The 18,354-nt window shown below is 44.9% G+C and overlaps 1 protein-coding gene across 1 annotated transcript in view; it reads right to left on the reverse strand.

The window, feature by feature from the left end:
- The window catches only part of LOC128896105 (unconventional myosin-IXb), a 63,797-nt gene extending 46,436 nt beyond the window's left edge, over positions 1 to 17,361 (reverse strand). The window contains exon 1 of the mRNA XM_054159301.1: positions 17,004 to 17,361. Within this exon, the coding sequence (XP_054015276.1) occupies positions 17,004 to 17,361 (358 nt within the window). The remainder of the gene's footprint in view (positions 1 to 17,003) is intronic.
- Positions 17,362 to 18,354: the final 993 nt, after the last annotated feature.

Genomic DNA, 18,354 nt, shown 5'->3' on the forward strand with positions numbered 1-18,354 from the left:
ACAGGGACCTCCAAGCCCGATCCGTTTCGATATCGTCGATAGCCAAGTTCGCGGCGAGCCCTGCGATCCGGCGAGCTTGGCTATCACGACACGGCGTAGTGCTTTGATATTTACCGCGTCCGAGGGTGTATCGTGGATTACGAAAATTGCTGGGGTACGATATCGAAGAGGGCCCGAGAGATCCGCGCGGCTCCGCTATTAATATTACGGCCCGTTTCGACGAACGTGCCTTAGGATGCCTCGAAACGATTCCGAGCTTATCTGCGGCTCCCTCTACTTACGGCCTTCGCGAAGACTCACAGGCGCATCCTTAAGATTCAACGAGTACACGGCTTATCTCGGCCAGAGGAGAAGCTATGGCGGCTGTAGGAGAAAATGAGATTCGTATAGCCACGGTTCGAGACGCGTCTATGCATAGTGGATGGGCGGACGGACCCCGGTGCCTCGTCGGTCTCAATGATACTCCGAGATGCATGATAGGAGATTAACCCGTTGCACGAATCGCGTTACACTTCGCGATTGTTCCGCTTGTTTTTAATCCGTGGCCCGATATCGCGTCGGATACCCGGTGATTTATATGGAAGAGGCGGGGGACGGCCTGGCCGTGCGCCAAATTCATTCGTTTTTGTTTAAACTTTATGAACGTGTCACGCAGCCGTCGCCGATGATACGGTTAGCGGTTCGAACTAATTTCGCTGTGGGCGCCCCCAACTTTAATCTGCATTCGATCAAGTCGAACGGCGATTTTGGGAGGCGAATCCTCGAGTGAAATTTCGTTCGAGCGACGTTCTTGCGCTGAAGGTTTCGCGTAACCTTTTGGATAACGGCGAAGTAGAACACAAGGAACGCGTTGGACGAGTGGATCGGAAAATTTCAGAAGGCAAACTAAAATTTTATATCTCTTCTGTTTGGTACTTCTTGTCTCTAACTACATCGACGGAAATAGTTTCCGACTCCACTCACCGCAAAATCGAAATTCCTCCTTTTGCCGCCCTCTTTTGGATAAATTAACGGCGAAGTAGAACGTACGGAACGCGTTGGACGAGTGGATCTCAAAATTTCAGAAGGCAAACTAAGAGAACACTTACGCTGTATGCGAGTTACGCGTAACCGCCGCGCCGGTTCGGGAAGACAAGAGCGCATCGCAATAGAACGCGTGATTCATTCGTGGCATGGACTTCGAAGCGATCGGTAGAACGTCCTCACCAAATTGTATTAATGGAAATAAAGAATAAATAAGTTTCATTGCAAAACTAAACCTTCCTCGCCCTTTTATGTATCACTTTCTTATTTCTAACTCCATCGACACGTATAGTCTCCGACTCCGCTCTCTTCAAAGTCGCGATTCTCGAATTCGATTCCCCCCGTCCGAAGCTCTCCAAAAAGAACGAATCCAGGCGCATAATGCCCCCCCCCCCTCCCACAGCATCGACGGAAAACACTAACCGAGGCACAAGCCGCGTCTCGTCGACGATTTCGCGACACTTCCAACGACAATTAGCCGCGAAAGCCTTCTCCCGCGAAAACACGTCAGCCCTCCTTTAAAGGGCGATAACAATGCCGTAGCAGTTTTATTCGCGAGAGCGTTTCCGCGTCTCGATCGAGCCTTTCGTAGCCAGTAGCAACGAGGAAGAAAACAAGCTGCTGGGGAAAAACTGACGAAGCCTCTGGAACGTACAATGGCCGCTTATCAAGAGAACGAACGGTGGATCGCGTGCTACCGGGGTTTTCGACGGCTTCTGGGCCGGACGATCGCAATTTTCAAATCAATTAAGAGGAACGTCGGAACGAGCGTGGCGACCGTAGTAACGAGGTGCCACCGATCGGATAGTGGCACATTCAGCGCGAGAAAAGGAGATCCCACAACGGGGCGAAGCCCTTACGTGGTCGCTAGCGATGGGATCAAGCTCGATACGTACACGTGAACCCGAAACGAGTACGGAAGGACCTCCGTGCCGAAGGATTCTATTCTAGCAATTTTAACTGACAAGAAGCCGTTACTGTACGGATATGTAAAGGTTACGGGGTTGTCGCGATAGTCTTGTTACGTTGTGGATATTTATGCACATGTAGATATACGGTACATGTCGCAAGGTTTGGAAGGCAATGCATGCTTTAATTTACATTTCTGTTCTTCGTCTGTCTGTATAAAAGTGTAAATTTGCATAAGAACCCAGTGAACGGGTTACTTCGCAGATTCCGTTCTTCACCTCTGTATATAAAAACATGAATTTGCATAAAAACGTTGCGAAGAAAAATGCATAGAACGGTTCGTATCTAGCCAGAGCAGAATTCGAAGATATTTGTAAGGTGCTTGATCCCATCGCTATTGGTCAGCCATGGTGGCCAGGAGCGTGTACCATCGCGATAGTGATTTATATCTGTTCGACGGCGGCGCTCGCGGAGTGTCGGTAATGCACTCGGAAGCTCGCGAGACACCAGAGATCAGGGCGTTCCGCGTACGTTGCAACGCGTCCACCTCTTGTCCCTCGCTCTAATTATAATTTATTGGACGCCTTATCTGGCGGGATCCTACCTGGGAATCGTAATAAGCGACGGTAATGACTAATGACTCGCGGACCGCGAATAGAGTATGATTTATTTCTCGAGTTCGCGCTACCGGTCGCGCTTTCATTGTAAACTCGATCCTAGCTGCAGAAATGGAGCACCCGTAGTTGGAACTGCTGTAATATTCATCGAGCGATAATTAATTATCGGTGACGAGGACTGTGGAAGCCGTGAGTGGGGGACTGCCGATAAAAATTGCGCTGTGCTTGAATTCCGGGTGGAGTGTTTAAACATGTCACGGTGGACGTTGCAATGTATGCACCAAAATATTGCAATTTTTTGTTCATCGAGCGATATTTGTTAGGCCACACATTTTTACGAGCCTGGCACCATACAAAAGAAATAAAAATAATGCATAAAATTTACAATGAAATTTCTTCGATTTCTGCGTAAAAGACTGTTAGATTATAATTTGAAAGTTGGATTTTGTCTGGTTCGAGACCTTCAAGTCAATAGTGATGTATCCAAGTTCGAACCCAAGTTTCGAAAAGGACGAATGTCGGGGAATTCCGCAACGCAGTATAATACTGCAAAATACAGTATATTACAGAACAAAGTTGGAAACTAGAGCTTAAAACTGCAAGATACAGAATATTCAAGCATCATAGAGCATAATACATGAAGTAATAGCATAATGCTTTAAGATACAACGAAATACCACATATCGCAACAGAGTATAAGAATAGACACGGTGCGAGAAGGAAGAACCTCTGGAAAGCTCATCGATATTTCAACGAATCGCGCATATCTACTAGCTAACTGTTCATATTCCCACAGTATGCAAGGTATGTTGGACACGGCAGCTGGGCATCATCAAACTCGCATCACGTAGAGAGTACAGTTCGACGTCGCCGATCGCACACCTGGGAGAACGCGAGTGGCTATCTCTCTGGACGCACGCTCGGCTACCATCGAGCGCAGATTCCGCGGAGAGGTCGCAACGCGGTAAACTCGCCGCTACCCACAGAACGCGAAATCGCTTTCGTAGCGTTCGTTTGTCCCTGGAAAGTCTCGATCCGCGAATCCGGACGCAACAAGATTTACGCGCTCGGATATTCAACCCGCGCGACTCCTGCAGCCAGAAACACCGGAACGAGAGATCCCCTCTCGATTCGCGACAGCGATTTGAATGCGAAACGCCACGGGAACTTGGATACTCGCGCGAAGTTTTATCGTATGGAGCAAATTCGACGAGGGACGACGAGTGGCACGAGTCTAAAAGCAGCCCCGGTCGACAAAAAAGCCCGGCATCGTTTCGAGTAAGAAGGAAGGAAGGAAGGAAGGAAGGAAGGAAAGACGAGAGGAGGTAAGCAAGAGGAAGTTTGCTTCGCCGCCGCAGTACACACGGAGCGAGAAAATCATTAGGAAGGCGAGTCGAAAGAAAGGGCTTCGATGGAGGCTTCTTGCAGCCGACACCGAGTCCTCCTGTATCGCCTTACCCTTCGTCTCCTCTACGTTTAATTAAATTCCCGGGACGGTGGTGGCTCTCGCCCTGTTTTTTTTTTTCTTTCTTTTCTTTTTTACCTTTACTCTACTCCCCGTTTCTTTTGTTCCCTCCTTTTGAACGCAGCCGGAGATCTAGGCGCGAGTGCTGGGCACACGCACGCGCACGCACACGCGTCCGAGCCGCGGCAGCGTTGCTAATTGACGGATGAATTAATTAGCGGGAATGATCGATCGCGCCAGCACGCCTGCCTACCGACTGGATTTATTTTCCGTAGGAACAACGCGGACAGCCACCGGTACTGCCTGATCCGAGAAAACTGGATTGCTTGACGGCTCTGCTCGACGAACGCGCGAATTGGAAAATGAAATCCGTCGATTCGACGCTGGTAATTGTCGGTGCTCGACTCGGAGGCGATGGAAAGCTGCACGGGACTTGGGTGAATGGTGTCGGGAGAGGAGGGAACCGCGTCCTGTGAAGATTCCGCAAGGAGAAAGCGTTTCGAGCACCGATACTCGATTTTTAATATCACTCGCTGCTGAGTTTAATTGAAGGTGTACACGAGAATATTTCTAACTCGTATGAGGAGTGCAATAGTGGCTTGCACGATGGTTGATCATAGAACGAGGCCAGGGGCACGAAATATTGTCAGAATTAAAATTAAAGTGCCACTATTTCGTCACCTTTCCCTAACATGAGCTATACGCAGATTTATAACGAACAGAACGACATTAGTTTTCGTACGAAATTTCGTAAGTTTTTGTGGAGTACACTATCGTTCATTAATTCCAATACACCACCTCACCTGTAAGTTTTCTAAAGAAAAACAAACGTAATTAACCCTTTGACTGCGAAAGACGTATATGTACACCCTCGAGAAATGAGCTCAGAGAAATGATTATGTTCGTTAAATAAATTTTTTTTTAAATATCTGCTTATAGGGGACGATGAAACGAAACTTTTTTATTTTCACAGTTTATTCATGGGACGCTTAGTTTCGAAAATAAAAATTGAAAAGTTATACGATCGTTCCAGAAATTGAATTTCAGGAAAAAGGTTTTCTAAGTTTTCAATTTTTATCTCTGAAACTAAACGTCGTATTACTAAACTGTAAATACAAAAAAAAGTTCCGTCTTATCGTTCTCTATAAGGTGGTATTTTTTTAAAATTCGATTGATTCGACTGTTGTTTCTGTCTCTCCTTCAGGCAACAGCAGCATCAGGATCAGACCACCGCGAGATCTCAGGAAAAAGGTCTTTCATGTTTTCAATTCTTTATTTTTAGAACTAAACGCCGTGACTAGAGACCAAACAGCGAGTGGCTGAATCGTTAACAAACCTCTCACTTTGCCTGTCGCAGCGCGAAGAATTACGCTGGATCCCACGCGTGTCGTCCCTGGATCGTTAATCACCGCGCCGGCCGAGGACGAAACTTTCGTCGCCCGTGCAGGACCTTATCTCGGACAGCGTAATTTTTAAGCGACCCTACGGTAATTACGGGCCATTATGAGGCATCGATGCGAGTCCCGGGTTCGTTATAAATCAAGACAGATTCAACGCGCGCGCGAACCAAGAGACTCCGACGAACCGTGGGGAGATAAATCATCGGACGGCCAAGTTCCGTTCCGCGGGACGCTTTAAAATTCGTCGAAGCTATACACGCCGGCCGACTACGCCGTGGTTTTATCCGCTTTATCAGGTTTTCACTCAGCCGCCCGATACGCCGCCATTGTTTCGAGCATAATTAGATCGTTGGCCCGCCAGATCCGCGCATATATTTATTGCCTTCTATGCGACCAGGCCGGGGTTGCAGGTGGTGCGACGTGTACGCGTGCGTGACCATGTTCGCGTTCGTGTAGACGAAACACAGAGTCGGCCCGCGGAACGGGCGATAACTCAGCCAGAAGGTATATAATTATCAAACTGCGTAATTGTTAATTATTGTATGCCATTGTTGGCGACTGGTAATTAATGCGGTGCCAAACTCCCTCGCGGTACGTGTCTCACGCGATCCGTACGATTGATTGGAGAACCATCGCCTCGCACGCCCTCCGACGACCCTTAAACGCGGAGGGCTGGAACGGAGGAAATCCGCCGAAGGCAGCTCTCGATTCCTGCCGAGCTCGATCGTTCTCGCGATTCAGAGGTACCGTGCCTCCAACTTTACCTCTTCACGCCCTTGGCCACATATGTGAACGTTTAGTTTTTTATTATTATATTCACCGTCGATAATAAAAAGAACAAAAATTTGATTAAAACAACAAAAAATCGTGCCTGAAGAGGTTAAGGACGTTTGGGAGATATATACTTAACCCTTCGAGGGCCAGATGAAATTTTCATACATATCCGAGAAATGCCAGACAAATTTAAATAAAGATGCACGATTGCAAAGAAAAATGTATACTTCGGTCAATTTATACAATAGAATTCGGATAGAAAACAACCTGGTCGAAAAAGTTAAAGACCAACTAGCTATGGGTTAGTCGATACCATTTCGATCGTCTAACAAACCGGTGCTTCGTTTCCATTGTCAGACGACGTCTCGAAATTTACTGATTTAACGTCGTCTATGTCATTCGCGTTTCGCATTTTTGCAGCGTCGAGGGCAACGACGTCCCCGCAAAACCAGCGGCGTGGCCCCTAATGCAAATTTATGATAACCACGATAGAAAGTGTCTCCCTCTCCGTCCTCCCACCCTCTTCGTGTATTTACTACACCGTCGTGAATAGGAAGCAGACGCTCCGTCGCGTAAATAGGCCCGCCGGTGTAATATGTTCACGCATACTCCGCGTCGGTGTACGAGACGTTACACGAAAGAATTTACAGCTGGACAAAAGCCAGCGCGGTGGAAAAGAAAAAGGGTTGAGCGAAAGAGAGAAGTGGAGAAGATCGATTCGGAGCTGAAGGAACACTCTGGTCATCGCAGTTTACGAATTTCGAGTGAAGAGACCTTCCTGTCCTACGATTCCAGGGGAGAATAGATTATTAAATGATTACTTAACCCATTCGCATTATTAGGGCATATACGATCAGTCTCATAAATGTTCGTTACCCTCTGTGTTTATTGAAGGAATTTGTCTAAATTAAATGATAGGTTCGATGTTTCCAAATAAATTTCTAAATTATAAATATATACACGTGTGGAGCTTATTCGTGTTTGTATGTTTGTTATGAAACATTTATTTGGAAATATTTGGCCTATCGTTTCATTTAGACAAAATTTTCTAATAAACGTAGAGGGTACGAGTAATTATGAAACCAACTGTATGCGCGCAATTTACTTGGCAATCGAATTCAAATAAAATATTGGCGATAAGAACGAACTTTCCACTTTTCCGCGTGATGCAAATAGGTTATCTCTTTGAGGTTTGATTGCAAATGATTGTAAAAGAAAAATGAAATTCGAGCTGCACAGACGGATAATCTCGACAACTTACTAACACCTTTTGACTTGTATACATTTCTGATTCTACTTATCGTACTTTTAACGGTAGTTCATAGCATTGTCACACGAATGAAGAACTAAATAAAATAGTAAAGCTAAGCAATAGGTGGGATAGTTTTTAACCCTCCAAACTTCGAAGAGTTAATAGATGCAACGAATTGCAATTTATTACGAGCATTTGTTTACACATTGCCAGCCTGTGAAATTGGGTGGAAAGAAGAGGAATCGTGTTTCCGCGAGAGAGCCTAAAGAATTTGGCCATTCAAGGTCAGCTCCCTTGCTCTAATTAATCTCTCAGTAACCCCCACTCCTTTGTCTGCCGTTCGAGAAAGAAACTAGGACCGTTAAGTCGTCGAGGCATTACGCAACGATGCATGCCCGAATTAGGCATGCAATCGTCAGCGAAATCTATACCCGTGGCGGGTCCTTCTCCTCTCGGTGCATGTTTTATTTATCGAGTGCATCGGTGGCCGATGCAATGTGCCGCGCGCCGCGTCACGACGAAGACTGAGAAAGGTGGTACGTACACGACGTGATTTATGGGTGCAACACCTGACGGCATTTTGTTCGCTTTTGCATCGGTGTTGTTACGTTGGCAGCCAGTTCCGCCCTTTTTTGCCCCCACTCGGGGCCCATTAGTTATGCCTCGGTCATTACCGAGCCCCCAGTCGATTTCCCGTGGCTAATAAATCCCGATAAAATTTCCATCCTCCCCTTCCCCCATCACCCTCCCGCCACCCATCTCATCCCCCGACCGCGGAAGTTTGCTCGTCTTAATTTTTGGCTACGTTTAATTTGAATTTATTCAACGTATCCTCGCGTTCGTCCCTACCGTTCATTTAGCTTCTCCGCGTTTCCTTTTTTCCAGGCGAATCGACGTCGTTCCCGGGCAGGAAAAGAACAAGCAACGCGTTAACTCGCGAGGCCGTCGATCCGGTTCCCGTTTGGAAGTCAATGTTTCGGAGCGAAATTAAACCCTTTGTTCGGGTAATAAATCAACGCAGGGCGGAGAAACGGAGAAAAGTACGCGAAATACCAATCCGCGGGCAATTTAATCGCGTAATTACAGTTTCCGCAAACGCCACTTTTAATCCCGCTCCTCCGACACCGTTATCAAACTTTAAATAAAGAACCGAAAGCACGGGCGAGGGAGTCGGCGTCAAATATTTAACGCGAGCGAAATTCTCGCGGCCTCGATCAATATTATTCTTAACCGTCGGCCGGGTGTTTCCTGCGAGATATTTTAGCTTTCTGTTTCGACCGCCGGGAACAAAACCAGGAAGCGGGGATAATCCTGGCTCGTGAACATTTTTCAATAATACGACCATCGGCTTCGCTTCAAGCAATGATAACCGGCTCCTCTCGCTTTCGGACGATTTACACGACGGATAGTTAAAATCCACGCCGGTGGTTCGTTAAACGCGCACCGGAAATGAAGTATTCCGACCAAGAACCGCCGAACTAACTTCGATTCCGGGGTTGTAATTAAAGCGGTCGCTTATACGAGTCATCCGCCACGGCATTACGGCCGGAATTCGTTCATAATTTCGAGAATCGTTAGGTTGGATTCAGACATATGCAACGCGCAGACTTGAAACCCTTAAAGGGTTGCATGGGTTTCGAGGGCCAAAAAGAAAGCACATTTTCTGTGCATTTTTTCGAACAAACTGAATTTACAAATTTTTCATAAAAGAATATTAAAAAATAAGTCGATGATACAGAATGATGATGGCATTAACAGATGCGAAACATTTTTTAATAGCGATGACTCTCAGTTTAAAGGAATAACAAAAATCATTAAAGAATTATTATTTAATATTCATCTTTTAAAAAATATATGATATATAACAGCATTTTTAAATAAATAATTTCTCGTTGTAAAATCCAAGTAGGATTTGAATCTGAACGAGACGACTCGATCTGTTCACCGAGCGATTGAAATTTACAAAATGAACGATAAGAATGCGAGTACACGGAAACAGCACGACGGTAGATACGAAATGAACTTCCCAATAATATTCTCTCGAATCGAATTTTCAAAGTGTTCGCGAACCGAGAGAAATTTCGCACGCGCAACGGAAGAAAGCCTCCATTTCGATTGCAACGAGTTTACGTTTCTCGTATCGACAACAGCGACCCGAACAAAAAGAAATTTAACGATTCAACCGCGGCAATCCTACAATAGAACCAGCGCCCGATCAACCCCCGCCGATATCGCGCAGTTAAAATAATTCACGATTCCGGCCCAAATAATCCCTATTCCGCGTGGTCACAGACGGAAAACACACTTCGTCGAGCGGGATAAACGCTTTGTATCGACGCGTTTCAATTTAACATTGGATTAAACACGAGAGTTGTTTTTCATACGTTCGCTCGACGATCTCTCCATTGTTCGCTCACGAGCCGGGGCCAACTATCGCGCCTGGTAATTTCTATCGCGTTACTTTCAATTAAAAAATAAATAATTCGAATATTCGATCAACGTCGCGGGAATTGAATAAAGTCGATCCAGCGTTTGGAAACTCTTGCGACGCATAGAGTGCATCCAAAAAATGTAACCGTTCGCTAAATAGCTCTACGAGTGGGTGAGTTCGACAATTTTTTATAGAAACCAATTATACTACGATACTCAACGTGCCGAAAAACCAAGATGTGTATAAAGTGTAATAAGTAAGTTCTTATTTAATTTGCAATGGATTGTCAAATTCCACCAAATTGCAACAACTTTGTCTCCGTTTTTATCCATTCTTCGAGGTTTTTGCTACGAATTTAGCGAGCGGTTTCTAGATGCATCTAATAAGTGAAAACGAGTAAAAAAAGTGTCCGAAGACGATTTCCTTTGGCGAAACACTCCCACGGACCCGGAAATTGATTTTATTCGTCTCGGTTCCACGCGACCATCGAACGGCCACGCGTTCGTTCAAAATATCACTTTTCATAATAAATGCGTCCATAAATTTCCCTCGAATGAATAACAAAATAAACGCGCACGACACTTAGCTGTAATTTAGAGAGACCGAGCGAAATGATTTATCGCTCGGTGAGCAAGTAAATTCGAGGCGGCCTGTTGAGGAACGAAAACGAATCGCGTTTCTCTCGTCGGTGTTGCTTGACCAATTTGCCGACGATTTCTCACGTCCAGCGTGCGCACTCTATCGACACGCTGCACTTCGTCGAACCAAGTGACGTAAATACATAAATGTCACCCGTACAATCTGTGTTTTTGGTTATATTTAAAGGATTAAGCTTTAATGAATCCGATCTGGACAATATTACGTAAAGGGAAATACATGAAACACCAGGGTCTACGAGCGAAAGGATCAACAGTCGTTCTCTAAAAAATTATAAGATTTTGGCTTCCGATTATAATTTTGATTTACTGCCACCGTAGACGAGTTCCAAATCCTCGCAAAACGTTAGGACCATCTCTGGTATCAATCTTCGAAGTTCCTCCCTCTTTATCCGCCCACGAAGAATTCCCTAACCCTCGAAAGCAACGCTCAACCCTCTTCCCCTTTCACTGATCACGAGGCACCAAAGCGTGGGCTCCTTTCAATTACAAGACAAATGACTCTTTTATGCTTTCACCTATATTCCAGTGAGCCAACTAGAAAGAAGCGACACGTAGGATGCGTCCAGGCGCCTCTAACAAACGGACACCTCGCGATCGTAATAAATCAACGTGCAACCTAATTAACCGACGGCCCAGCCCATAATGGAGGGTTCATTACCGCCGAGTACGCTAATTACGCGAATCCACGACTGACGCGAGAGCTGAACCTAAGTATACACGGCCGTTTCACAGGCCCGCGATTTCGCTTATATTGTTTTTCGCTGCTGATCGTTCCTGTTGAATCCTCCCAATTAGACCGTCCGTGAAATGCAACGTTCGCCCCGGTGCAACTATGCTGTTATAAATCATGGAAGATAAGGGGTAATCTACTATTCGTAACGCGAGCCGTTTTTGTATTCGATTATCGTGTCGTTTCCGACGATTAAAGTATATTCGTTGTGGCATGAAGGATATGGCACGTAAGGACGAGAAATTGCCATATTCCGCATTTTCTGACAGTGTTCCATCTGCAAAAAGCATGTTGGTACGTTTACGGCATACTGGCTATTTTTTAGGATATAAGATAGGTTGACTCTCTTTACAAATAATTCCTAGAGTCCTGACTTCGAAATATAATTCCGAGTCCAAAGAGTTAACTAACAAGAGGAGCAAATTTGCGATAAAGTGACGATAAGTACCCCTGTTACTGTTCGCAATTGCCGGTTGTTCGATCCCGTGAAAACTCCTGTCCTTCGAACAATTAGGACGAAACAGCGCGATAGCTATAAAAGTTCGACCGAGCGGAATCGATTTCAACGCACAAAGATATTTCATTGTCGTCGGATAGACGTGTCGGGATATATTCAATGCGCATCACGCTGTAAAATTGGTCTCGCTTTATCAAAACTTTTTGAACAAAACCAGGGCGCAGCCACTTCCATTTGCACGGTTGTCTGCCGTTCATTTATCGCGAGTGCCAATGCATGAACGCAGTTTCGTTCGCGTAACTCGCGGAACGCGATACGGGGACAACGAATGGAAGAAGTTATATGAAGAAAGTTAAGCGAACGAGAAGCGGGGGCGTTATCTCCCGCGGAATAAAGCGCATTCGATTCCGGGACGACCGACAAACAAACTGGCAAACGTAAAACCGGCGCGAAACGATCCGCCGGAGCTGAAACGTCGAAACGAGGCGCGTCGATTAATATGATAAAACCAGCCCCCCGCCCCCCCTCCCCTCCCAACACGAGCCCCGATATACGTGAACGTTAATTGTTCGTTTCGGAGAGCTGGATGTGATTACGTTGATTATAAAACACGATGTAATTTCGTCCCCGTAATTACGCGGCCTTTATATTCTGATCTGGGACCAACAAAGCGTCACGACGAAATTTACTCGTAATTGCGTATTCTGCGCCGGTAATCGACCGTTTTCATTTTCTTTCCAATCGAACGAGGAATTAGTAGATACCTATAATACAATCGAATCGCACCGGGGCACAGTGTGATATTTCACTGATCCAGCGGGACGAAACTTATGCGGTCCAATATCTCGGAAACTATTAGGCCGTCCGCACGCGCAGCTACTCGAAAGAAACGTAATTGGTCGGTGGCCGAAATCTGCGATAAGGTTGAATTTCCTACTTGATATTACGTTAAGAAAATGTTCAAGTAATAAAATGTAACATTCCGTTTAAAACAAAAGGAGATTGACCTCCCGATTCTGCTGTACTCACTCAACCCCTTTCCGTCCTTTGACGAGCCTGACTCGCGATGAAGATTTTGGCCCATACATGAATATCACGAGCCGAGCTTGTAAACAAATAGTCGGGCCAAACATAAACATAAGTTTCCGGCATTAGTTTCGTCGAGCTAAATGGTACGGGAAGGAGTTAAACAAAACAGCCTGTATATCAAGTTTTCAACTTTAGTTGATATAATTTGAAACCATACCTAGATCTTTTCGCGAGCAAAGAAGGCCCCTGATTGTTCTAATTCTCTTAAAATTTTAAACGGGATTAAAGTTAAGAAACTGCGGGGCTACTGAAATATCTTCCCTCGGAGAGTAGGTCGACGTTCGATCGAATTAAAGAAAGTTTCAGGCCTGAAGAATCTTCGACGGGAAGAAAAGTATATAATTGACTCTCGGGGGATGGTGCCGCGAAAGGAAAAACTGACTGATCTCGTAAAAAGAAACACGGAAACGAGCCGGGAACGAAATAGGTGGCCTCTTGCGGTGCTCGATCCGCGCGGAAGATAGGCGGACCGTGATACATCGGATGATTTGATAGTTAAGGAACTTTTCCGCGAGAACTTGAAACTTGTTCGTAGGGGCTGAGTACAAACAGTTACTCCGTGCAGTTACGGAGACCTGTTTTCGACTGGCTCGGTGAAAAGAAAACTTTATCCGATTATGATTAAGGAAGAGGGAGGAAGTTATCTCCGTGATCTACGAGATGAAAATTCGAGTGGCCGTAACGAAATTATAAATTACACTCGAGCTACGATAATGTTCCCGTTTCGTAGAAATTCGATTATAACTGTAATTTAAAGCGAGTTAAATTATCAACCTTCTAAGTTCCTCACACACCCTTCTAATCCCCGTTACGACGAATCTATATTATCTAAGTCTCGGCCTGATGTCGTTAGAACTTATCTATTAAAAAGTTCAGAAGGCCAAAAACTTCGCTTGTTGATTTTCTAGTAGATTACAAGCGAATTTGATATTTATTAGTTGTAGAAATTAATTCCTAAAAGTCACATTCAATTATTCATAACTCTACTTTAAACAGTAATATTCGCTCGTCCTAAAAGTTCATGCGACTTATACTTCTGCTACTCAAATTAATATGCGAAACATATCCTTAAGTGTTATAAAAAAAGATAATCTCTATCATTTTATAATATTGTCACTATAAAATTTCTGTAATTTTTTTTTTTTTGACACAGTCTTCAGCACGAACTTATGCAATGAGCTAATATTTATCCCCAAACAGATTACTTGAATGTTTGATCTGGCAACTATGAAGATCAAGACTTCGGTTCTTCTGAATAAATAAATAACCCGAGCCTTAGATACGTACAGAATTAATTCCCACGACTAATGCATATCTTAGCGTTCGTGAATTTTTTAGAAGGAATCTCGTCTGTCTGAAAATACGCTCAAGGATTTGTTCCGCGCGCCAGACGAGATTACAGCAGACGCTGGCACGTCCAACTATACAGTTCTCTGATACGTTAACTTACTTCGCGATGATGACATAAGCACGGAGCACTACTCGGTCTTAAACTGCTGCGTCAAAATAGACGATGCAATAGCTCGAGGTGTCGAGTTTCATAACTTGTTACGTTCGGAGACAGGAAACGAATGAATCGTTTCGTGAGCGAATGCATCGCGCTCGCGCTCGCGCTCTGACGAATCCGATTACGTATCGTCGCGACGGCTAGAATTAAGCTCCGAGCCGTGGAATGGTTTCCGATGATGAATCAATTTTAATACCGAGAACAATTCCAATTGCTCTCAACTTTCCGCATCGACTAATCGATGGATGCAACTTCCACCGTTCCTTATTACATCGAGAACTTCGAGAAATCATTCGAGGTTTACGCTCGAACTTCGCTATTATTCTAATTTCTTTTTTTATCGAATAACTAAAGGCTGCGTGGAGGAGAAAAAACTGCGTTCGAATAACGGTCGACGAAGAAGTTCGCGAAACAAATTTTCGTTGCGGGAGAGAGGTGCGTTCCAAAGTTGATTCGTACAGCAGTCGCTGGGGGCAAATGAACTTTTACATTCATAATTTAGGCGGGCTTGAATGGCCTCGATTAATGCCCGGCATTAAATCAATTGCGCTAACGCGCGCCACTGCATAAATACGCGGGGCTCGTTAAAAACAAAAATTAATGCCCTCTGGTAGCGCGGCGCTCGGCCGCGAAATTCGCGGCTTTCGGCCCGATCGTTAAGTACGCGCCGTAACGAAATTATCGGTGCCCGGTCGAAATCGGAATTAACATCAAACGTGGGCCGCTGGTATCGATCCCGGGCCTCGCAAAAATTGCCAAACAGTTTGCGGCCGAAACAATCGTACGCTGGGAAATCGAACGCGAACGCGCCAACGGCGTTGCTGGTCAACCTAATACGCGATTTTGTAGAACCTTTACGAATATCGATTGCTTTGATAACTTTTCTCGCGATTAAGTCCTAAATATGTCTCGAAATTTCATCCTTTGGTCCCTGCGCCATCTCGTTGCAAAATGAGCGAACAGGAAACGCAATGCATTAAATAGTCCAACTTTGAAAACATTTAAGGATCTTTCAAAAGAGGCTTCAGTATTTTCTTTTTAATATATTAGGTTGTCCGAAAAGTTTCTTTCGCTTTATTAATAAGTAATACATGCACAATATTTCATGTTTTATGTTACATTACTGAATTGTGCACGATTCATTTTGCTCCATTACTGTTACAACATGAATATCTATGAAATTAGATCGTCTATTTATATAAACACGACCACAGAATATAATTGAGTGCAACTCGCGAAAGAAACTTTCGGGACAACCTAATATTTAATATATTCTATGATGTAGTATTATATATGTATATTGTAATATATACCGAATATGTTTAACTGGTATATTTTAAATAAAGTACACATGATTCTGATTAAACATGATAAAGTGTCCACTACGTTAATAGGGATATTTCATTATTAAAAATAAAATTCTGAAGCCTCTTTTAGGAGACCCTTTGCTTCATATTCTTTCCACGTAACATCTGCTCATATATGTTTCTCTAAATCTTTGTATATACACCATATTTTTGTTTGCTTTCTCGTGCAATCTCAATACGAAAACTTCAAGGAAACGCGTTTTTAAAAAATTTGTCCTAGCATAAGTTTATTCTACATAACCACTAAGAAAATTTGCTAGCCGAGTGCAAAGGGTAAAAGATGTCCCGCGAAAAGTCATCGTCGATTATAGACTGTCCTCTGGAGTAACAAAAATAAAAGTTCGTTAAAAAACCAGGCCCTCGATGTAATAAAAATGCGTACATAAATCTGGGCGCGTTTGATTGGATTCGCGAACGGAGGTCCGTAAATTTGGAAAAGGGGGTAACCAATTACGCGAACGATTCGTTCTATCGCGCGAAAAAGCTTCCACAACAAAATAACCGGGCGAAAGTAACGAGGAACGTCGATTTAACAGCTCGTGTCCGATCGGTCAATTGAACCGTACCTATTTCCGGACGCATCGAACAGCTTGAAAATGGTCTACGCGCTACTCGCGTAAATTGTCGCACTTGGCGCGTGTTCCTTTCCCATCTAAATCTGTTAGCGCGAACATGAAAACATGCTCGCAGCAATTACGCGCCGATGGACGCGGCGCTTCCCATGCGAAGCAAGCTCAGGCAAAATGGTCCTCTTTTTCGCATTGATGACAGCTCGCTACGTAGGGGTCGTCGACCTCGAAAATCCAAACAAATTTCAAGCTTCGCGCGAGAAGGTCGCCGACGGAAATTATTTTTATTCAAGGGGCGATTCTAGCGATGGAAACAACCGTCGAAGTTAGTTTTCGTGTCACTTTGAACGTCCGTGGAATGTTGGTAAGAGGCACAAATTATTTGAATATCTAGGATAACAAATTGGAGACGATAGACTTGAAAAATTGTTTTTGAAAATTCATAACTAGACTGCGGGTGTTTCTGACATTTTTAGTAATAAACATACGGGAAAATCATTAAAATAAGAATCACCCTGTACCCTTACGAAACTTTCCAATTACATTTATGAACGTGACTATCTCGAAAACGCTACTTTAATACTTTCTCTGTGTACGTAAAAATACGAATTTGCATATACGACGTCTATTCATGATAGGACAAAATGTCGTGAAACCGAAGTCGGAGTGGGAGCGTAATGGTTTTCGAATGGCGCTACGAGAGTAACGAGGAATTTCGATTGAATTTCAAAGAAATCGCTGGGAGGGGACTCACCGGAGGAGAGCTTGGACCTCTGCAACAGCCAGGTCTGCAACGCCAAACGTTCCCTGTGCCTGCAAAAGAACTCCGGCCTGATCCCGTGCCTCTTGAGGAACTCGTCGCACTTTCTGAACGCTGCCAGAGCCTTGGCGGCCTCGACCTCGTCGATGTCCGCGAGAACGTTCGGGCAGGAGCTGCGTCTCGAGGACGAGGAGCGTTCCTCGTACGTCTCGTCCGGCAGAAGCATGCCCATCCCCGCGGGATAGGGTCTCCCCGAGGGCTCCACGATCCCCTCGTCTTCCTTTCGACAGCTGTCGTCGGAGTTCTCGCTGGTCTCGCAACTTCCAGCTCGCGGCACTCGTCCAAAGCACATATTAATCCCGCGCCCTTTGCCTCAGAAAAGCGTCTCTAATCGGCCGGGAAACGAGTCTCGGGGCCGCCTCGTGGGTAAACCCTCCCGGCTTCTCTTCGTCGACTCGATTTTCTTCCTATAATCGTGGGCGACCGGTTAATATACCGTGTCGCGACGCGACGCGACAGCCCGCGAATTTCGCGGACTCGAAGAGACTCGAATTAATGAGACTTCATCGCGAAATAATAGGATTCGTGGATGGATCGCTCTTACATCGTGTCAGATTTCGTACAACTAGACAATCCTTTCTACGCGATTGTTCCCTTGTTCCTCGAATTTTTATTCCTAAATCACGGACACTGCAAGTCTGTATACACCACGTGTTTTATGCTTCATCGTCACTGATTCCAACACTGCTTCTGTCCTCGAACGCCGTTGTATATGAAAATTCCTTCGTGGATGGATTACTCTTACATCGTCTTTGATTTCGTACAACTAGAACATCCTTTCTATACGATTGTTCCCTTGTTTCTCGAATTTTTATTCCCAAATCCCGAACACTGCAAGTCTGCATATACTTTATGCTTCATCGTCACTGATTCGAACACTGCTTCTCTCCTCGAGTGCTGTATAGGAAAATTTGTATGGATGTTAGAATTTCCATTCTGTAGAAAAGGATTCTCCACGGCGTAATAAACGTCTTCAATAGCTGTTAAAGAAGACTTTGGAATTTTTCCGGCGAGATTCTCTTCTTCGTTAATTGAATCGAGTCTAGACCGATCGATGACTCGTCCTCTGGAACGTCTTCGAGCTTTCGGAGGCTCTGAAAACCGATCGCCTCCAGGGTACGTGGCTCGAATTCGAAAGGCTCGAGTCAGTCGTTGCAATTTCGCGAGATCGAGCCCGCAACTTCGATCCCGAATGTTTTCGTCGCGAAACCACTGAATTCCCTTGGATCTCACCCGATTCGATGCTCCACGCGTCGATTTCGACCGTGAATCGATGGCGGCTGGT

This window comes from Hylaeus anthracinus, unplaced genomic scaffold (genome assembly GCF_026225885.1).
Source record: "Hylaeus anthracinus isolate JK02 unplaced genomic scaffold, UHH_iyHylAnth1.0_haploid 5, whole genome shotgun sequence".
Taxonomy (NCBI): domain Eukaryota; kingdom Metazoa; phylum Arthropoda; class Insecta; order Hymenoptera; family Colletidae; genus Hylaeus; species Hylaeus anthracinus.